At 39.6% G+C, this 23,522-nt stretch overlaps 2 protein-coding genes across 9 annotated transcripts in view; both read left to right on the top strand.

Annotated features, from left to right (window-relative positions):
- si:ch211-1e14.1 (UPF0606 protein KIAA1549) overlaps positions 1-8,991 on the top strand; it is a 42,941-nt gene extending 33,950 nt beyond the window's left edge. For 3 of the 8 annotated variants that reach the window (XM_057835587.1, XM_057835593.1, XM_057835589.1), the window contains 5 exons: positions 680-732; positions 1,163-1,305; positions 1,489-1,623; positions 5,890-6,044; positions 7,641-8,991. In XM_057835587.1, the coding sequence (XP_057691570.1) occupies positions 680-732; positions 1,163-1,305; positions 1,489-1,623; positions 5,890-6,044; positions 7,641-7,826 (672 nt within the window). In that variant the 3' untranslated portion in view covers positions 7,827-8,991. Of the gene's footprint in view, positions 1-679; positions 733-1,162; positions 1,306-1,488; positions 1,633-5,889; positions 6,045-7,640 lie in introns of those variants that run through there. The other 5 variants (XM_057835590.1, XM_057835594.1, XM_057835588.1 and 2 more) reach the window with 4 other exon arrangements.
- A 149-nt stretch (positions 8,992-9,140) lies between these two features.
- Positions 9,141-23,522, top strand: part of mical3a (microtubule associated monooxygenase, calponin and LIM domain containing 3a) — a 97,867-nt gene continuing 83,485 nt past the window's right edge. The window contains exon 1 of the mRNA XM_057835586.1: positions 9,141-10,662. The gene's annotated coding sequence lies outside the window, so the exon portion shown is untranslated. The remainder of the gene's footprint in view (positions 10,663-23,522) is intronic.

Below are 23,522 nucleotides of genomic sequence, written 5' to 3'. Positions count from 1 at the left end.
TCAAACTGTTGTTCATAAATACAATCCAAATCCCAATTTCAAAGCACACTCTCGTATGCCAATTGACAATTTGAATGGGAGTTTGTATTCAAAGATGTTATATGAATGGGTTTATATGTGTGTGGTGTCTTTCTAAAAAGAAATGAGACTATCTAACAACTCAAGTGCTAAAATGCTTCGTGAAAACACAATACAAACGGACACTTAAGACACTGATTAGCATAATCGCTAACTAACTTAGTGCTCCGTGCTAGTAATAACGTCTCATCAACAAAGAATACAAACAATACAATTGGCTTCATTTACTCCCCTCTGACGGAGGCACACTGGATCAAACAACACAAAAGACAATGTAACTCTCAACACTTATTGATTCAGCAACCCAACCTGAGTGTAGCAGTGAACTCTCTCTCTTACACTGCACACAAATAAGGACCCATACGGGACTGTTCATCGCTGCCGACAAAAATCGATTAATTGATTAGTTGTTGCACCCTTATTTTACAGTAATTTCCCATTCATTTTTTTCTCTAGTTCATTGTCAACATGAGGTAGCTTCAAAGTTTAATCGGAGAAAAACTAATCACTTTAGTACAGAAGACCATCTGCCCGCTTTATGAAGCTTCTTATCTCATGTTGTCATCCTTATGACTGACTCCCTTCTGTTTTATCTCCTCAGAGATTCAGCAACCTGAGTGTGTCTCCTCCTCTAGTCCAAGGCTTAATATCAAGGTTAGTAAAGCATTCATTGGAATTTATATACAGTATCTGGGCAAGGGGTGCAAATGAGTAATATCCACCACTTGTCCTTTTTCCTCAAACATCCAGTAAGTCGAACATCTGAATAATTTAAGGTCTCATTTTTATTTCATTGGTTTAATGGAACAGGTCTTTGCATCTGTCTGTTTGCTATCTTCAAACACTAAAGCACACGAACATGTCAGCACATAAAACACATTTACAAGCAGCTTGCTTTTTCCTGGAAAGTAGATCACTGGGCCATAGCCACTTGAAATAAATAAGTCAACAAGTCGTCATTTTGTGCATTAGGCTAAAGCCACACACAGTGCCTCAAAATCCCAGTTCTATTGCGTGACTTGAGGTTTAGATGCTTGATTGCTTTCAAGTGTAAAGAAAAAGCCACGTTGTGATCTTTTTCCAGGCAGGATCGCGCTTTAAGCTATCTTCCCCCAGGAGAGATGGCAGTGCCTGGGGAGCAGCTCGACGGTCTTTACCCCAGCAGAGGCCTTTACACTGACGAGCTGCCAACGTCAGCTCGGCCGCGGCCAGTAGGGGGCACTACTGGTACAGCTGGAAATCACTCTTGCATTGTTGTTTCATTCTGTATAGATCAGGGGTCGGGAACCTTTTTGGCTGAGAGAGCCATGAACACGACATATTTTTAAATGTAATTCTGTGAGAGCCATACAATATGTTTAAAACTAAAAATACAAGTAATGTGTGCATTTTATTTGCCTGTTATACCAGACTCACCGCTGTTCCAGCGATTGAGTCTGGCGACTGTCCGGCGGATCAAATTCCGAGGGCGGAGCAAGCCACAGCAAACAGACAGCGGAGTGGACCAATCAGCGACGGGCAGACGTGACGTTGTTAAAGCGACAAGTAATTAGCGTGAGCGGAGAACGGAGAAGTTTATTCAACATGGCTAGCGCGAGCCATGTTGACTGTTGTCAATGACTTCTTTCGATGTGTTTTTGGTCATTTAAAACTGGTTTTACCGCTGATTGGAACATATTCTCGGCTCTCACGTACGCCATCTGTGTTGTTGTAGACACGACTTTCGGCGCGCAAGAGTGACGTTACTCGTTAAGCCCACGTCACGCAAATAAATGAATCTGATTGGACGATTGATTTTAATGAGCTGGGTCCCAGACTATTTCTCACAGTGTTTGAAAAATACAGGGAGAATAGTCTGGCTGTGCCAGGCAGGCATTTTATGTCATTTCAACACTTTTCAAGTACAATAAGTCTCTGAATTCTTTTATAAGTCCCAGAGAATTCATGTACTCCTACTTTTTAAAATCAAAACAACTAGAGCAAAGACAGGAGAGGTAGGAGATTCAGAGCCTCACCTGCACATTGAAAAATATATTAATATAAATTAGGGGCATGACAACACATACAGGTCATGGTTCGGTGCGGTTTCAGTACAACCTGAAAAACAAAAAGGCTTTTTTTTCTCACAGCATTTTGAAAGTTAAAGTTGTATATCGTTAACTCCTATATAGGTGTATTAAAAAAAAAAGTTAAAAGTCTGACCGAGGTTTTTTTTTGAGGGGGGGGGGGGATCAGTTCAATCAGTTAACATTAACATCGTTGATGTGAAAGATGTTCTAGAAGATATGATGTAATAATGTGTATAACATGAAACGTAACATCAGTTCCTTTGCTGAACAACTAATTACTCTAACAACGAGGTAACTGAGTTACTCGTCCCAAAAAGTAATTGATTTTGTAACTACTTTTTGAAGTACGATTAACAACACTGTACAGTACATACCGCCTTCATAATTATTAGGACTATTAGGACATTCAGTCATTGTTTCAGTGCGTTCAAAGCAACATTTCGGGGGTGGTCCCTTCCCCCTTTCTCACCTCATAAATTCAGTCTGTTACTGTTTTTCTCAAAAGTTTTCACACATTCTCTTGTACTAACTTGCATTTTTTAAAAACATGTTTCTACTTCTAAAATGTAGCTGAAGGTACTATGACACCAAACTGGTGAGCTTCACCTCCACGACAGGTCCCTTCTCCCTCCTCAGGACACCGAACAGGTCCCTTCCCCCTTCTCGCGACACAAATTCATTCTGTTACACTGGAATTGCAGTTCTAAAACACTTTTTTCAAAACAATGTAGACATTTGGGCCATTTTTCTCTGTTTTTGTGTGTGGAGTATAGAAGAAGTGGGTTGAATAAAAAAAAAAGTAAAAAGTGGAAACTCCATAAATAAATGTAAATAAATTAGGGCTGTCAAAATTATCGCGTTAACGGGCGGTATTTCATTTTTAAAATTAATCACGTTAAAATATTTGAAGCAATTAATGCACATGCCCCGCTCAAACAGATTAAAATGAAAGCAGTGTAATGTCCGCTTGTTACTTGTTTTTTGGTGTTTGGCGCCCTCTGCTGGCACTTGAGTCCAAATGATTTTATGGGTTTGAGCTCAATGAGTGAGCATGGTGTAATTATTGACATCAACAATGGCGAGCTACTAGTTTATTTTTTGATTGAAAATTTTACAAATTTTAATAAAACGTAAACATTAAGAGAGGTTTTAATATAAAATTTCTATAACTTGTACTAACATTTATCTTTTAAGAACTACAACTCTTTCTATCCATGGATCGCTTTAAGAGAATGTTAATAATGTTAATGCCATCTTGTTGATTTATCGTTATAGTAAACAAATACAGTACTTATGTACAGTATGTTGAATGTATATATCCGTCTTGTGTCTTATCTTTCCATTCCAACAATAATTTACAGAAAAATATGGCATATTTTATACATGGTTTGAATTGCGATTAATTATAATTAATTAATTTTTAAGCTGTAATTAACTCGATTAAAAATTTTCATCGTTTGACAGCCCTAAAATAAATAAATGTACCTTTACTTGAACTGACACAAACTATCACATGAATAGTTCAACCGAGGTGTGTTCCCCTCCGCTTGGGCTGCATACCAACACAACATATGTGTAGTGGTTGTTTTTACATATGAATGATAGCTGTGTGTCAGACGACTTGCTAATTCAAAAGCACTTGGGTCATTTTAGCTAGCTCTGGGTTTTTCTGGAGGAGAGGCCAAATCGGCCATTGCTTGGGACTATTAGGAGTATTTGTCTTGGAGAAAGGCCAATTCGGCCTCTACTGGGTTTTCTAGTTAATAACATTGTTATGCTGTTGCTAATCAATGATGAGTATTTCTTAACATTAATGCAACTTCTGCTGCTGCATGGTTTTGCTGATGGCTTTGTAGTCTGGTTGATACGTGGTGGGGTTAAGCTACTTGCGGGCATTGAGAAACTTAGGATGTGTCTCTTTTCATGTTCACAAAGAACCGCCACAAATCCTGTTTTTCCCCACCACGCACGGTGTACCATCAGTGCACACCGAAACAAGTTTATCCATCGGTTGATTTTTTTTTTCAGCGAACTCATTGAAGGACTTGAATAAATCCTCCCCTCTTGTTGTCCCTTGCAGTCAAAACTGCAAAACTTTCCTCATATAGTGTGTCACCGACAAAATACTTTGCAATCACGCTGAACTGGGATAAATTGCTTACGTCTGTTGACTCATCCAGAGCGAGAGAAAAAAAACGGAACTGGATTTATGTCCTTCATTTGCATTGCCTCAATTTGATTCTACATCATGATGGTACGATCGTGAACAGTTCTTGCCAACAGAGGCATGGCTTTTATCCGTTTAAATATCTCGTCTTTATCTGGAAAGCCGTCAAAAAGTTCACTGGCAACATCAAGCATGAATGCTTTGGCATACTCATCCATGTTTGAATGGCATTCCGTTTCTGACAATTGCTAACGCGCCAGCAAAGCTAGCCGAATTCCAGTCACCTTGTTGGCTCCAAACACGGAGTTGCTGCTGACTAGCTTGCACTCTTGATAGTAGCGCTTGACATGCTTGCTTCCTGTTTTCCCCCGCAGGATATTTTGATGCAAATGTTGTATGGCAGGTGTCGAAGGGCCGCTTTATATTTGACCTTTTCATAGATGCAATTTTTTCATTGCATATTAGACACACCGCAAAACCTGCTCTCTCCACAAAGGTAATTTCCTCTCTCCATTCCTGCTGAAAAGTACGATACTCCTCGTCTTTTTTCCATCTTCTCAAAAGGGTTTCTAAAATTAGCTGACAAAAGCAGAAAACGAAACTAAAAACGAGGGAAGTTTACTTCAGGCACATGCGCACATCGGCCGCTATTTTCGACAGCAAAATGCAGCGACTCCACCTGAACAGTGTCTCTGCCTCATCTGCGTTGCCAATGCAATTGATAGATAGATCAATAGATGGATAGAAACAACGACATGTATGTTTGCCACTTTTTCACTAAAATTACTGCGAGCAGGCTATCTAGTCGCCGGTGACTATCGCCGTTTCGCGTAATGTGCAAAGACATATAATGAAACCTAATTATTTAATAATTAAAGATTTGTCTGCGAGCCAGATGAAGCCATCAAAAGAGCCAGATCTGGCTCATGGGCCATAGGTTCCCAACCCCTGGTCTAGAGTCTTTCAGTCATTAAACGTTGTGTGTGTCATGTTTATATAACGGAAATAAATGAAAATGATACCATAGTCAGCCAATGGGGTTATTGATTTGTCTGTAGACTAAAGTGGGGTACATAAGTGTATATACTGTACTGATTTTATAACACTTTAACCATTCTTTCCCCAAATGTATGGCTCATGGTATACTTTAGACACATCAAGATATCTACCAAAACCTTTCTTCGTTTTTCACTTACATTAAGCTAAATAACTTGGAGGAAAGGCACATTATGAAACCAAAACAACTTCCTCTCCTCCAATTTATGCCTGGCAACTTTTTAGATTAGAGTCATGATGTTGTGCTTTAAAACTGACACAAAAAATGTCAAACATCTGCAGCACATCAGTCAAGTTAACCTGAAGACCCAGTCTCTCTTCAGTTATTAAATGAGTTGGAGTGGGCCTGTGACTTACGTACACAAATTGAATCTGGCATCTACTGTAAAGAGTATGTCTCAGTAAGACAGAGAGAGACACACAACACAGAACAAATTAAGATTGGTTACAGAAGATTGATGAAGTATAACAAAGACTTGACGTTACTGTCTTTGTGTGTATGTGTGCGTGTGTGTGTAGGCGCCCAACTTCATCATCTTACACAAGTGGGCCTGTCTGGTCGAATGAACGGCTATCCCGCTGGGGTGAGAGGTTATCCGGGACTGAATGGAAACATCAGCTGGAACGACTACCACGAGGAACCTTATTGCGGAGCCTTACCAGATAACAGTGTAGTGAGTACAACAAGTTAAATAACTGACTTATCTTTTGGATCCCGCCACAGCGCTTTTTTTTTTTTTTTAACCTGTCCTGTTCAGCTGTTTGACACGGAGAATGGAAGTCTAAGTGCTCGGATAGTCTGAACAGTTTTAATGTTTCACATTGAGAGTCTGTCATACTCCCTTTGTGATCATTTAACATACCTCATTTATTTTGACAAAACAGCGAACAGGAAGGGGTTATGGGGGAACAAAAGAAAAGAAACACGAGAAGAAAGACAAGAAACGCAAACAACAACAAGAAATACATTGAACACCTAACTACACTTACTACGAATATGTTGGTGCTATCGTCAGCTAAATGTATTTCCGGTTGACACCATGTGGGGGGCCTGTTGACCAGGGAAAGAGGGGGAAGAAGGTGGGGGAGTCTATAAGCTAAATGATAAAAAGGGGTAGAGTGTACCCAAATCATCTCTGTGATCTAGAACCCAGTAATCGTGTGAATCCCTTGTGAGTGTAAGCCCGTTGGCGACCGACCCTACGCCACCCCATCACCGGGACCCCCCGCCCGAGCGAGCCCAATAACATCCAGCCGCACGCGAGCCCCGCCAGGCACGCAGCAGCCACGCAGACAAGCGGACACGCCACGCGGGCGCCGGGGGGGGGCAGCGCAGCCCATCCCTCCTCCCGCAGCCCAGCAAAGGATCTCTAACGCCAGAGCCCCGATAAACCCCCGCCCCAGACCACCCATGGCGCACCCGCAACTGCCCACCCCTCCCCCCGCCGTCCGAGCACCCGCACCCCGAGCAGGCGCCACGCCAAACGCCGGAGACCAGGGGATGTCCAGCTCACCAGTAAGGAACAGCAAGCCCCACCCAGGGCCCCGCAGGCTCCACGAGGCCCCGCCGACGACCCCGCCAGCAGGAGGGCAGTGGCAGCCGCTGCGGCCTAGGGAGGCGGACAGGGCTGGAGACAGACTAAGAGGACGGAGGCGCAACCCCCCCCAGGCCACCCCCGGGCCAGGAGGGATGCGCGGTATGACACCTGGGGGCACCTCCCCGGTATCCGGTACAAGGAGACGTGGCTCTGGCCGGGCCGTCCCAGGAGGGAACTGGCCGCCGCACACACCACCCAACCCCTGCCCCACTCCACCCCACCCCGGCCGGCCGGGGAAGGGCCGCAGCCCCCGACCCACCCGCCCGCGAGACCAGCGTGCGCCCGACGGGATCCACGCATGACCAGACGCCACCAGACAAGCCCTAGCTGAAAACCCCGGGGCCAGGACCAGCGACGGGACGGCACAGGGCAGGACGCCGACAAACTCCACCTGTGAAGCTGGTGAAGCTGACAGAAGGAGAGGTTTATCAAACACCCTTAGATGTATGCCAAGGACCAGTAAAGTATATTATTTAAGCATAGTTCCTGCGCCACAGCACGTTTTTTAATGGAGGCCAATATGCTGCAACACTGACTTGTAATTGTCTCCCCACCCCCTGAAAAATGACAGTTTTAACAAAAAATTTTTGTAGTTGTAGAAATTATTTTTGTGCAAAATTAACGTGTCCCAAAAATGGTACTCTTTTTCTGACTACTTCCTTCTCTATCAAGCAGATGGCCAGAAGTGACCTCCGGGAGCTGTCAGCTCCTCCCGCCCACCCCGACCTTGGAGCAGGCTATCTGTCAGCCCCTCTCACACTGGACGTGAGCCCTCCCACCCAATCCTCAGCCTCCTTGATTAAGGCCATCCGCGAGGAGCTTTTACGCCTGTCACAGAAACAGGGGTTCCATAGCTGAGGTAGCGCCGAGCCCACCTGCTTACGTATGTGACAATGCTTCCTGTGGAAGCTCACTAATAAGCAAAGCAGAGAGCTGTTCCTGTTTGATCTCAATATTAAGGTGGCTCATTCATGTTTCTGGATGCACTTTTGTAGATTTAACTCATTCCCAAACCTTGACAGCGATTATACGTTGATTTCATATGAACCGGGAGGACTGGCAGCGAATGACCTATCTCACCATCAAAGCTCAATGAATGAGTTAATTACACTGGAGTATTTTGAGAAGGAATAACCTCGAGTGTGTCACTATGGGACACTTTTATTACATGAAGAACAGTATGAGGACCAGGACTTGCACCTTGAAGGACCATTCGGTTCGGTGTGTTCGTTGTCATGAAATCATTGTTTACAGGAAAGGTTAATCTCCATTTTATTCCTGAGCCATGCTTTGCCTTGACAACGTGAAGGCGTTCGTTTGACGCCGCTGTATTGTACACAGCCAGCAGTTCACTTTCTAGACTATAAACTCATTACGCTACCTACATATTATCTTACCTAGCACAGAATTAGTCTGAGAACCTTTTCTGGACATTCCAATCATCTGTTTTTGTATACTGTATTTCATTACAAACGTTTAGAAATGTAAAACTTTGAAATGCTTTGGCTTGGAGTTTATTTTCAAATGTAGATCACACAGGAAAAGTTGGCGCTCAGATGTTGTTTGCTCCACTGAATGCGGACTACTGTGTTTTGATTTCCAAAATAATATTGATTAGAGTGTGATTGAGGATGGTGAAGGATACACTTGACCAGTAATACGTTTACCAAATCACTATGTCTGTTTCATGCAGTATTTGAATTGTGTTAATGCCTTTCAACACAGGGTACTTTATATATAATATGTCGTTAATGTGCTTTTTATGATTTTTTTTTTTTAATTGGCCTCGCCTTGTGTTATGAGCATCATAAAAAGATTGAAATACTACTTTCCCCTGATACTGTATGTTGAGTTCACGTGTTGAAGTAATTTTCTATTTTTGTCAAAAGTGCAAACTATTTATTGTCCAATCAGTTTAGAATTATTGTCTGCCAGCGGAATGTGGTGGATTGTAGCAGAACTCGAATTGTATGCAGTGACCTTAAGATGACCAAAAACAATAACACACACAAAATATGTCATATTTCGGCCATATTTGATCTTTTTGTTCAACAACTTCTGTGTTCTTGTTCATGCTGTTATGCATGTTTTACGAAATAGGAAAAAAATGCTTTTGTATTCTCATCACTACACAAAGGCGGTAGATCTATTGATTTCAACACCGCACGCCCATAATTTGAGTCAGCATAGTATATATAGCACAGCATAGAACAGCATGATGTGACGAGTGTGAATTGCTGTAATTACCGCAATTGGACACACTGTGGCAACAGATCCCAAGAAGAGTGTCTCCTCCATTTTTCTAAAGATGATGTAACGTCTGTCGATACCGTCATTCAAAGTTCACAACTGAGCACAGTAGTAACATTAAAATTGAAATTATTAAATTATATTATTATTATAGACAAAAAGTATATAAAAAAAAAAAAAAGGACAAAGAAATCCATTGCACACTAACCAATATGAGACTTTTCTTATTGTTAATTAATCATACATATTCATTCACGCAGGAAACCTGTAAGTTTAAAAAAAATAATCATTTTGACCCTAAACTTATTAAATTGTAATAACGGCATCATATAATGAAAAATAATTTTTTTTAAAATGCAACAGCATGTCTTCAGCGATGAAAAAATGACTCTTTTGAAATATTCATTTTTTTAAAATGACAGATTAATATGTTTTGCACACATTTGCTGCCATTGACTAATGGACTAATAGACACCACTGCCAACCCTCCCAGTTCATGTGGATTGGACGTCTATGACAATAAATGGCTGCAAATGAGTTAGTTTGAATATTAATTTAATAGGCTGCTTTGGCGAGAGCTCCTGACTTTTTTTTTTTTTTTTTTTTTATATTCTGGTGCTTGTCCTCTGCAAATATCGGGCTCTATCTCATCCCATCAGACGCTACTTCCCTGTAATCCCATTAAAGGATCTATAAATCTACTGAGTGATGCAGCTAAACACTGCAAATCCCAGCCAACCGCACACTACAGGAGGGCATGTTCCTTATAAGCATTTGACAAAGCAACAAACGCTAATGATTTAATGGTGCGCGCTTCAATGGAAATTCATCATTATTTTCTAATCATACTATATCTAATCATGAATTTGAATTTTTTGACCTGTCTGTCTTGCCTCTCTCCTTTTCTAAGCTATTTAACCCCGATTTGTCTCCTCTTGACACTATGTCAGTCTGAGCCTAGCCATAGGGATTACAGTCCAGCTAAAGGTTACATACAATATATACTGCATTCAAAACATCTCTACTTGGTTTGTATGGTGAATCTATACACAACAATGTACCTCCGAGTTATTTTTTTTTTAAATGATTCGACTCAGTCGATATGTGCATGTGTGTTTAGCATGCAAGTTGTTTATTTTTTTAAAGACTTTTTGGGAGAGGTTCCAATCCAAGCACCCCCTAGCCCCTTGGTTAATCCCAGTACCCTCTTTTGAAAGCACAACAAGAACACACCTAATCTGGATCGTGATGGTCATTACCGCCTGGGTGGTCAGCCAATAAGGGATGTAGGGAGGGTGGAGGCGAGTTGTGGAAAGGAGGAGTCAAGTAAGTACTTCTAGCCACTGACCTTGGAGTAGGAAGGGATGGGAAGCAATTTGCATAGTGGGAAAGGCCGCTGAGTTAAGCAGCTCTTGCTTTTGTCAACACGAGAAGATTCAGCACTGTAAGTAGAGATATACTGTGTATATGCGTTATGTATCAGTTTTTATGTACTGTACCTGTTACTTAGACATTACAGGGTGTGAGGTGTCTACAATATTTTATTGACTGTGCAAGCTGGACAGCTGTTTTTTTCCATTTGCTAGACCGTGGTATTATTTGCTTCATTATTGTTGACATCACAGAAACAAACTGGCGTGCATCAGCCTCCAGTTTTTGTGCTGATGAGTCAAAAGAGCCACTGCAGCATCTTGGGCCTAACTCAGCAGAACCCAGCTGTAGGCCGGCTGCCACCAAATGGTGTCACCGGTTCCACTTTTAGAAATGGACAAGATCCTCTTCTGGGAAAGCACATCCTATCATTCTTCTTCCCATCAACAAATGTCGACTCTCGGCGAGGTGTACATACTGTATTTGCAACAACTGGTACTATTGGTACTATGACTGATATCTAGGTTTGGACGTGTGCAGAGATGTCACTGTGTGTAGTATGTTAGTCGACCAGATTTACACTTAGAACCATGAGGACATTGTCCTGCACCATGTCACACAAGTACACTCTGGCCCGTTGTGTACACTTGACATCCTCAAGGTCACGGTACAAGTTATCTCCATCCCTTCCCACACTCTGTGTCAGGGGGCATAGTGTGAGATTGTACTTGGCTCTGCCGAGTAGGAGGCAAAGCTCATGTGATGCTGATGGGGGGAGGGGGGAGGTGAATAGTTGTCATTCACAAGAGAGATTCTGGTTGCTGGGCAGCTGTCCCATGCTCTCACTTCACTCATTCAGTCTCCGCTGTCAGCAGCCGTCAACCTTCTTGTTCCTGTCCCTTCAGAGGGACAACATGTACACTTTCTCAGACAGAAAAGATGGATCCTTTACGATATGATCTATGTACATGAATGGCAAATGAGTCACAGTTCTTTTTGTTATACAAATACTCTGAATGGGTATATAATTGTGTTCAGCAAGGATGGTGTTTTGGTCAGCAGGTGGACTCCGGGGGTGCCCTTTTGTCTCTGATAGTCAGTACTGTCTACAAAATGATCCTGATCGAGCTATTTTTGTTCTTTTTTGAAAAGTTAATGAACAAAGACGGCCGACTGTTACTGTGACATCAGGTGCAAATATAAGACATGGGCAGATATTTTACAAGATTTTGCAGTGTTTCTAGGTGCAATGGCAGATTTTGCCAGTTTTTTCTCTTGCAAGGACCGTAATGATTTTTATTAGGGTTGTTCCGATCATGTTTTTTTGCTCCCGATCCGATCGTTTTAGTTTGAGTATCTGCCGATCCCGATATTTCCCGATCCGATTGCTTTTTTTTTTGCTCCCGATTCAATTCCAATCATTCCCGATAATTTTTCCCGATCATATACATTTTGGCAATGCATTAAGAAAAAATGAATAAAACTCAGACGAATATATACATTCAACATGCATTACATAAGTACTGTATTTGTTTATTATGACAATAAATCCTCAAGATGGCATTTACATTATTAACATTCTTTCTGTGAGAGGAATCCACGGATAGAAAGACTTGTGACTTTGTATATTGTGACTAAATATTGCCATCTAGTGTATTTGTTGAGCTTTCAGTAAATGATACTGTAGCCATGCCCAAATGCATGATGGGAAGTAGAACCATGACTGTGCGTAGTGCTACCAATTGATATATCTTCTCTGCGTTGGGAAATAACATAAGGTGTTAAGAAAAAGATCAATTACTACCTTGCTTCCCCACATTCCTTCCCATGATATTTCTAATCGTAGGGAGAGGGATTGTAAGGCTTTAGCCAATTAAAAAAAGGCTCCAAATGCTGCCAAAATTCTCTCTACTCATTTTACGCTGCCTTTTATCTCTCTATATAGGTAAAACGGCGCCATTACAGATTGAGCGCGACAATGCGTGAGTGGGTTGTGCAGTGCATGCATTAATTGCGTTAAATATTTTAACGTGATACATCTTTTTTTTTTAAAAATTAATTACTGCCGTTATCGGGATAAATTTGATAACCCTACCTTAAGCCTAAACTAAAGACTGGATGAGTGTAACATATTATGTCTGTAACGTTAAATACAATTAGAAAACGATTTAATTAAAATATATATATATATATATATATATATATATATATATATATATATATATATATATGTATTAAAAAAAGGCATAGCCGATATTTTTTTGCCGATTCCGATACTTTGAAAATGGCGTGATCGGACCCGATCACATCTCTAATTTTTTATATATTTTTTTTTCCCCAAATATCGTCAACTTCCTCCTCCTCTATTATGTACAAACTAATACTTTTATATGACCTGCGTATTACTGTATTTGGAGCAATACATGTCATACCAAATTCAATTTACAGAAATTTGATGTCTGGTGTCATAGTTCCCATTGTAACTCATACATGAAATAACATTGCTAAAACTTGCTCAACCATCACTCAAGCGCTGTGGACATTGGAATGGTTTGTCTGCCTCACAATGTAGCCCAAACTGAGACCCTCTTTGTAGTATTTGCATGTTCTACCTATGCTTGAAATATATATTTATGTCTTAGTAGACAAGACCTTAAGCCAGGGGTTGGGAAACTTTCTGGCTGAGAGAGCCATGAAAACCACATTTTTTAAAATGTAATTCCGTGAGAACAATACAATATGTTTAAAACTAAAAATACAAGTAATGTGTGCATTTTATGTAATTTCAACACTTTTAAAGTACAATGGTTTGGGTTAGTCTCTGAATTCTTTTTAATAACATTGTTATGCTGTTGCTAATCAATGATGAGTATTTCTTACCATTAATGCGACTTCTGGTGCTGCGTGGCTTTGCTGATGATTTTTTTTTTTTTTTTTTTTTTTTTTTTATGCAGGCCTTGAGAAACTTAGGATGTGTCTCTTTTCATGTTCACGAAGCGCCAGGAATCCTTTTTTCCCCACCACGCACGGAGCACAATCAGTGCACACCGAAACAAGTTTATCAATCGGTAGATTTTTTTCTTTAGCGAACTCAGTGAAGGACTTGAATAGATTCTCCCCTCTTGTTATCCTTTTCATTGTCAAAACCTTGCAATCACGCTGAATTGGGATAAATTGCTTACGTCTATTGACTCATCCAAAGCGAGAGGAAAAAAAACGTTGCTAATTTTATTTCCTTAACTTGCGTTGCCTCAATTTGATTTGACATCATGACGGTCTTTACCGAAAAGTCGTCAAAAACTCTCCACAAGGGCAAATTCCCCTGTCAGTTCCTGCTGAAAAGTACGATACCCCTCATCTTTTTTTTTCTTTTTCGCATCTTCTCAAAAGGGTTTCTAAAATTAGCTGAAAAACGTGGAGAACGAAACTAAAACGGATGGAAGTTTACTTCAGGCACATGCGCACATTGGCCGCTTTTTTCTATAGCAAAATACGGCGACTACAGTGTCTCTGCCTCATCTGCGTTACCAGTGCGACTGATAGATAAATAAAAAATATAGATTGACACAATGACATGCATGTTTGCCACTTTCCCACCAAAATTACTGCGAACCGGCTTTCTAATCGCCGGTTGTAGTATATGGACAACGTGTCCCATGATCACCCTGGACTCACGCAGCCAATGGCATTGGACTTGGGGTGATCTAACGTAGCACATCTAGGTTGCTATTACATATACATCTAGGTCTGCTCATTACTGCACAACACCAGCATAAGACCGGTGACGGTCGCCGTTTCCCGCAATGCGCAAAGGAGTATAAGGAAACTTTAAAAAAAAAAAAAAAAAAAAAGATTAATTAATATTGTCTGCGAGTCAGATGCAACCGTCAAAAGAGCCAGATCTGGCTCGCGAGCCATATGTTCCCGACGTCTTCCTTAAGCTATGGACATGGTGGCTCTTTGATTATGGGTGTCTCCTTTTCTTTATTATGGCGGAAAACACTCAGGTGAATTGAAGTTCCGCTCTGAGACCCCCAATTTAGCCAACTTTCAAAATTGTCCGATATGCATGTGTGATACATCATTGGAAAGCTTAAAATCTCAATTTTCTGGGGGAAGAAAATTTTTGAACAGGAGGGCATTTTTTTTATTTTTTAATGTTTTTTAAACAGCAAAACCCAGTGGTGTCCAAACTATTCCACATAGGGCCGCAGTGGGTGCAGGTTTTTGTTCAAACCCATCATGAGGACAACCTTTCACCAATCTGGTGTCTTACCAGTGTAATCAGTTGATTGCAATCAGGTGCTGCTTGTTTTAGCACAAACTTCATTGGTTAAACTGTCTGTGCTCGATTGGTAGGAACAAAAACCAGGACCCACAGCGGCCCTTGAGGACAGGTTTGGACACCCATGCCAAAACCCTATCTGGAGGTGAGAGCACGTGAGAGCAGAATTACAGACGCCATGATTTTAAAGCGATATCATCGCGTACTTACCTCTTTTCGATCCCAAAACTCCATGTAGCATGTATCACCGGATGTCAAGACACGGCTGTGAATGGCTGAATTTTTGCAGGATTTTACGGGTGAAACATGGTAATATAACAAAGGTCGCGATGCAGAAATCGCAGTCATCAAGGAGTGGTTTAGATTTTCTTTATCATATATTTATCCTTTTAAACGTTTTTTTTTTTTTTTTCCAATTTTTATTGTTTGGCTGGATTACTTATCATCTAACATATCGGAGAAAATGCGACAGTAACAAAAAAAATACAACTAAGCGATACTTATGACGTAGATATCCGTGACTTTTTTACAGACGCCATATTTTTCATTGTGACATAATTTGTTTAAAAGTTTAAAACATGTGAATGAATAATTTTTTAAAGTCGTTTTTTTTTTTTTTTTTTTTTTACGAAATAAGAGACATCAATTAATGATTCTAAGCCAAAAACTACAGACATTTTGAATAATAAATATAATTACTTACCTTCTTTTTATGGCTGGGTTGAAACAAAAGCGGTTGCGCGACGTCTGTAAACGGGGGTTTCCAGGGTAAAACGGACAAATTAAAACTAGTTTGGAAGCTTAATGCGCCATGAATCTGCTATGGCAGCATATAGACATGTTGTTCTATCAAACACTACAGTTATTTTGGCTTAAAAAAACAGCAGTTTATTTTAAAGAGGGTTGCAAGAGCAGAAACTGCTTTTTCAGTCTTGTCTGTGTTTTCCGCCTTATATTTACGTCCTAAATAGACACATTAGGGAAGTAGTGAGATGTGGCCGGTTTCTTTTTCTTTCTTCTTGGCAAAGCATTGATCACTGTGTTCTATATTTCAATAAGTCACATGGCATCAGTGATGGCAGACGTCGCGGAGCCGCCGCACGGATGGAAATAAGCTGGCGTCTAAGTTCATCCGTTTAATCATACCCCACTTATATCCTGAGTCACCCAACTTGCTACACACCCACAGCTGATGATAAATGCCTGCTGACAGTGAAGATGGTGTCATTCCTTTGGTTGACATCCAGGCATGTGCTCTGTAACCTCTGCAGGCAGCAAAACAATTATGGCTTTTTTCAATAAATTGCTGTTTAGCCAAACATTAAAAAATTGTTATGAGAATGTTGAGCCTCAGGTCAGTTGAGGTTTTCTCACCAGAAACATTTTTACAGCTTTGCGGTGATCCATGTTTATTTAAAAAATAACAAAAAACTGATTTCCGGTGTTTCTTCATACTACAGTGCATTAACGGCTCATCAAGAAATCAAGTAAAACAAATGCGATACATACCATACAAGGCCTGTTCACTTCAGTTAAGTCAGTCTTTCATATTGGAATCATTCAAATAGCTCCAATCTGACATGGTTTTTTCTTCTACTGTAATTGAATGGCTACATTCTTCAAGGATCTGTTTTTATTCATATCATGCAATCGAAATAGTTTCCTTACAATGTGCTCTTTTGCTGCCAATGAAAATGAGTTATTCTGTGATTCAAACACTTGATTTTCAAAAGCTTAACACAGATCTTGTGATGCTGCTGCTGTTCTAGAACATGCTGGTCTGATGTGACCAGTGTTGTTAATAACGGCGTTACAATATAACGGCGTTACTAACGGCGTTATTTTTTTCAGTAGTGGGTAATCTAATTAATTACTTTTCTCATCTTGGCAACGCCGTTACCGTTACTGAGGACGGAAAGGCATGCGTTACTATGCGTTACTATATTGGTCGAAAAGTCTGAGGGAGACGGACTCACCGAGACGACAGAGCAGAGAAGGAGCGGGGAGGAGGCAAGAAAGTTGTGACGCCGAGCAAACGCGATGCTAGGTAGCTCCAATAATAAATGTTGTAGCCGATAGCCGACAAACTACGCCCGCATGTTATGGTAGATATGGTAGACATGGTAGATATCACATGTACTGTATATATAACTAGATGCAAAATGACAGACATGGCACTAAATGCGTTAGTAGACAGCCGCCATCTTAAAGCAGTAGGCTTTTTAGGACGGCTCTGTTGTAGAGAACCTTCCTAGCGAACCTAAGTAACTTTTTTTCTAAAATACTTCTAAATCGGCAAAATCTTGACTTGAATCTATCTTTAAATGATGAAACAGTTTTAAAACTTTCATATGTCGAAAGTAGAGAGAAGGGAACTAATGCAATAATGGGAGCAATTTTAACAACTTTTAACAGTTGATTCAGGGTAAAGGGTAAATTAGGGTAAAGAATTGGGCTCGGGCCAGTTGTACCAAAAACCTCCACGAAAAACTTCACATAGTGTGGCCAATGTTTTTTTTTTTTTTTTTTTTTTTTTTTTTTTTTTTTTTTTTGAGGGAAAAAAAAAAAAGTTATTATCACCAATTACTTTGCCAAGTAACTAATTACTCTTACATTCAGGTAATTGAGTTACTAACGCAATTACTTTTTGGGAGAAGTAATTTGTAACTATAATTAATTACTTCTTTTCAGTAAGATTAACAACACTGGATGTGACGCCATGCATGATAATGTTTTCATTGTTTTGTGTGACATTGGAGGAATATTTTTCCTGAACAACATTTGGAGAAAAATCCAAACTGTACAATATACTGTACGCACAATATTTTCATTCATTATTATTGCGTGAATACACTTTTTTCAATTAACCAAAAATGAGGTCAATTTGATCCATGTCTGTTCCTTTTGTCAGGACTAGACTCAAGGCAGGACTCAGATGCAGAGTTTTCTTATCAAACAAAAAGTGTTTATTTTCCAAGCAAGTCCTCACTCAGGATAGAAACAAACAAGGCAGGATCTTAAACACAACATCATTCTAATGAGGAGGACAATAACCCTATCAAAAACACAAAGTAGCAAACAAACACAAATAGCTTACAAAATGCTTCAGGAACAGATTCGCTTGAAAATAATTCTTTGGCTGTGGACGACATATGGCTTGGGTGACGCGACAGCGGACTATGACACTTAGGGTGTGACACCTTTTTCAACAGAAACCTCTTAGTGGTCACTGATTGCGATGAATGACCGATGCATATTCAATTACCTTATAACCAGGACCAATTATAATTTGTTCTCTTTTCTAAACAAATATTATTTTCCCCTTTTTGTAAGATTGCACCAAAATCTGAACCATCAATTCAAATATTTATATTTATTTCCCCTGAAAAAAGGACTTTACTTTGTACTCATAGCGATCATCCCAAGCATGACAAAATGTACAGTAAAGTAAAACGAACTGCAAATATAAATACACAAAGACGAAAGAGCAGTATAGTATATGTATTTAGGATAAGCTTAGGCCATCTTTGTAGTCACCCTTCACTACAAGAGCTCTTTGTGCCAGCCAGAGATCACATGTCACAATATTTAAACAGCTGCGCATGATAGTCGTGTGTTTGTTCGGCACCAAGATCTTTGCTTGATAAGATGCTGCATGCAGGCATCTGGAGAAGACTTAAATCTAGGTTCAAGATGACCCCCACCCCCCCAAAAAAAACAATTTGACATACAAACAATATTTCCTTCCATTCCTATATGTTCTTTGCACACGTCCTCCAGGGAAGTGTGCCATACTGGAGCACTAGTGTGGTGTGAATCAGCCCTCGTGAGTGCACAACACCCTGTTGTGATGTCACCACTCTACGCAAATATGCCCCATTGTAAAAGCTCCCACTCTTGAAAATCATTTGCATATATTGGTTGTTGACACTGTTCTCTTTTTGGAGACAGAGGAATTTCAACCAAATCCATGAAAACACGACAGGAGTTTATCCTTTGCCTCTGAAACTCAATTTTCGTTTTGGGAACATGTGAACAAGGAGTTAAATGACTGCCTGAGACCTGAGCCTAAGATTGTTATAGTTTAAGGATCCATAAAGTACAAGTTCAGTGTGGCCGCACCCTGACCACTGTTACTGTTTCAGTTCTAACATGGTCAGAGCTTGAAGTCATCTAAAAACAAAGAGATAAATTTAGCAAACAGACGCAGTAATACTTACCTCCAGCATCGAGATGTTTTTTTCTGCTTTATATCCTCCTTACATTCTTACATCCTACATTATACATTGTGATTTGCGTCAGCTAACTCCTGAGATGCTTGCCGTGATCATAGGCCGAGTTTGACTTTTGGGGCAGGGAGAGCACAACATGTTGATGACCCCGAAACGTAGTGTCAGCAATATAATTAACTTACAGGAATATTTATAATAATAAGTTGAAAATGAGCGTTTTTTTTTTTTTGTCTCCCATTATTCTTGAGGGGAATTCTAAATCAGGCTGCTGGCAGGACAGCTATGCTTTTCACCAAGATCATCATCATCAATTGAATATGGTACTCCCGCCGGTGTCGTGCTTATGTAGTTACCTCAGTCACAAATTGTATCCCCTGGGCAGAGCCCAGGGGATACAATTTGGAGGTGGATTTGTGTCTTCATTATTTGATCCCAAAAAAAAAGCTTCAATCAAAACAAAAAATTGCCTCAATCAAAATATATATTTTCAATAAAAAAGGCACTTCAATTAAAAAAATGTGTTTGAATGCAAAAATAAATTTGAAACCCCCCAAAAAATGCATTTGAAAGCTTTTTATTCTATATATATTTTTGATCTAAGTCATTTAAAAAAATTTTTTTTTGGATTGAAGCAACTTTTTTGATTGAAGTAATGTTGTTTTGTATTTGGGCCACATTTTAGCTAGGACATTTGTGTCTTTATTATTCAATCAAAAAATTAAGTTGCTTCATACAAAAAAAAAGATTTTCAAAAGAAAAATCACGTCAATCAAAAAAGAATTTTCAATCATAAAAAAAAGATTTTGAATGCGAAAAAATATTTGAGCCTCAAAAATTTGCATTTGAACACTTAATTTTTCATTTAAAATGTTTTCTTTGATTTTAGCTATCCTTTTTGTGTTTGGGCCATATTATGGGTAGGACATTTGTGTCTAAATCATTCAATCCCCCAAAAAGTTGCTTCAATCAAAAAAAAAAAAAAAAAGTTTTCAATTAAAGAAAAAAGTCATTTGAAAAAAATAATTGCCCTCTCCTATTTATTTTTTTAAAATTTATTTATTTTAAATAATATGCAAAGCAAATGACCGTCTAAGGTGCTTGTCACATGATCTGTTCAAAAAAATAATTTTGACCCATTATAAAAATATCTTTTTTATTTCATTTCATTCATTTTTGTTTTTTTTTTTTTCTTGCTTTACAACTTTTATAAATATAGGAAAGTCAAATACATGCAATGACACTTTTCGGCCACCAAGAGGTGGCTTGGCCCCCCCTTGAACTCCGCTTATGGCCGTGATGGGAAAAAAAAATCGAAATTCTACTTTCAAGCACTACATGAATTTGTGTTATTTAAAGGCTAAAATATTGCTTTTTGTTTCTGAAAAGGCTCTATGTTTAAATGTACCCATTCAACATACAAACTTAATTAGATCCATGCCACTTTTATGCTGTTGACCTTGCCAAGAGGTCTGCAGCACATGCACACAAGAATAATAATGTTATTATACTGTAGGTAGTCCTTTACATTTAACATTTTTTTCTTCCAATACTGTAAGTGTCAATAAGATGATAGTGCCAATGAAAATTAAGCATTATTAGCTTTGTATGGGTGGAATGTTGATATTGCTCTTGGGTTGGAATGTTGTAGAAGAATGTCGAGCCAATGTTTTTGGTGCTGTAATGCAAACTGACATCAGAGTTGCTGCTGCTATTAGTGTCCTGCAGCGCTCTCTTACTGTTGACTGCTTTTATGGGCCAGTGGACCATAAAAGCTCATGACCAACCATGAAGATGATGAGATCACTTATGAGTATTTCTCTACCCAACCATCATTCCGCAAAGCTTGTGGCTGTCATTGACAGTAATAGATGTGCAGTCCATTTGAACTAGAAGGGCTGGTAGTGATCACTGCCAGTATTCCTAGTTCAAATGGGTTGGATGTCTGTCACTGTCAATACCAGAAAAGAAGTTCAGTGAATCTCACTAACTTTAATATAAGCAAAGCAAACAATGAACAACTGTTTATTTGCTGCCATCTCATCCAGTTGAAATGGATTTGACCTTTGTCGCTGTCAATGGCAATCAATGAGTCAAGAATGAGCTGCTACGATACCAAAGGGAAGTAGCAGTTAAGCAAGTGTGGTTTGAACAACACTAAAAATAGTTCCCTGTTGCCCCTGCAGATGAGAACTATATTATATTATATTATATTATAAATAAGTAGGCAGGTTGGACAGCAAGTGTGTGTCTTATAGCCATTAGGTTCTTTTGGTTTTGGGCCAAAGCGCATATTTGAACACATGTGAGATGAGCTATACGAGGTGTCTACTGCAGTCAGCATTAGTGTCTTCCCGATCTGATAATTGGTATTGGAATGGGTGACTGATATGTCTATTTTTGGCATAGCCTATCAGGTTTGGTAACAAGAACTGATTCGATTCAGCATTCATGTATGTTTTAAGCAAAGCTTTTCGGCTACTGTAAAACAAGCATGTCCAATTCAATCAATTGTGTAAAATTTTTTTAACTGAGCATTTCTTGAGGTGCTACCAGCAGGACTCACTTAACGACCAAACATCATGTCACAAGACATAAACCCTTCTTTCAAGTGCCACAAATAATGCGTTATATGGCTACACACACCACAGGACTTAAAAGAAAGATTCGATTCCCATCTGTCATCATAAAAAAAAGTTTGTTTCTACTCTTTTTCATTCTTTAGTTATGAGCAGTTGAACATCATAAACATCATTGTAATACGACGGGTAGTGAATGAGTTTAATACATAAAAATCTGATTAATCATTAACGGTTGCATTATTTTTTGCAATATCTTTAATGGTCTAAAAATAAAGGCGTAATATTGGTACCTGCAAAACATACTTTGAAAAATCAGATTGGAAGTTTAAAAAAAAAAAAAAGTATCACAACATCTGTAGTCAGGATGTCAAGAAATCATACAGTTGAACGGAATTATTGCTGACCTCGTGTCTTCAAATAGAACCCCGCCCTTACAAAAAAAAAAAAAAAAACACACCTATTGTGTCTATGTTCTTTCATGCAGGCCAAGGAGGATCCCTCCTATATAAGAAGCGGTGAGCGGGTGACATCACCACCCTCTCCTTGCCTCTATGCTCTGTTTTGCAGTCACGTGTTGATCACCCCCCCACCCCCGCAGTTTGGTAACCATGACCACGAGCACTGGTCCAGGCAGCATCTCGCAGTGGTGAGAAGAGGAAGGGGAGAAGGAGGGAGAGCTCGTAAGGAAAGAGGAAAATAGAGGATCTAATCCAAGAAGGAATATTTTTTGGGGGGTGGGGGCTACAATTTAGAACAGTAAGTAAATAATCTCGTTCTCCACTGTCATCAGAATAAGTTGATCAATCCTAAAACATGTTATTTTTGTGTCTATTCATTCAAATGACCTGACAGAGTTCAGGAGTGACATCATGTTAAGTCCTTTGTTTTGTATTCAGTCAGCCTCACCTTGACTAGACAAGCTTTTGTCAATGCTTCATTTATCCTCCACATATTGTCAGCAATCATAAAAATGGCTGTGTTTTGTGTAACTAGGGTTAACTTCAAAATGTTGTACCGGTATTTTGTGATGTCCTCCAAAGCTTTTTGAGCCCTAACATTACTCTGTGTCAAATTGAAATGTTTTGTTGCTTGCAGGGATTGTCTTTTAACCACACTTTATAACTTCATTGAGACTAGATACAGTGAGGAACAGAAGTATTTGCACCCCTTGTGATTTTGCAAGTTCACCCACTTAGAAAATAGGTAGAGGTCTGAAATTTCAATCATTGATGCATTTCCACTAATAGAGACATAATCTTAAAAAAATCTGGGACTCACATTGTATGATTTTTCAATAATTTATTTGTAATTTACTGGGGTTCATAAGTATTTGTACCTCTGAGAAAATCAGTCCTGAAATTTAGAGCAGAAGCCTCTGTTTGCAATTACAGAGGTCAGGTGCTTTCTGTAGTTCTTCACCAGGTTTTCACATATGGAAACAGGGATTTTGGCTGGATTTCTCCACACAAATATTCTCTTGATCTGTCAGGTTTCTGGGCTATCGTTGAGCCCTCACTTTTCTCATCAATAGTGATTCCCCATGAGGAGAGATTTTAAATGGGACCTCAGTCTCAGGTAGATTATCAGTCATGTTTAACCTTTTTCCACATTCTAGCATTGCTGCAACTGTTGATTTATTCTGACCAAACTGCTTTCCAATCGTCCCATAACTTTTTTCAGCTTTGTGGAGTTCAACAACTTTTTCACTGGTGTCTTTCGAAAGCTCCCTGGTCGTGCCCATGGTAGCATTTGGATTATGACTGACTCTGGGGTGCACAGGTGACAATACTGAGCTCAAATGGGTGGTGGGTGGATGGTTACTTATGTGAACTTTTTT

The sequence above is a fragment of the Corythoichthys intestinalis genome, chromosome 5, assembly GCF_030265065.1.
Source record: "Corythoichthys intestinalis isolate RoL2023-P3 chromosome 5, ASM3026506v1, whole genome shotgun sequence".
Classification (NCBI taxonomy): domain Eukaryota; kingdom Metazoa; phylum Chordata; class Actinopteri; order Syngnathiformes; family Syngnathidae; genus Corythoichthys; species Corythoichthys intestinalis.
The sequence above is the reverse complement of the archived record's forward strand: the minus strand, read 5'-3'. Positions and strand labels throughout refer to the sequence as shown.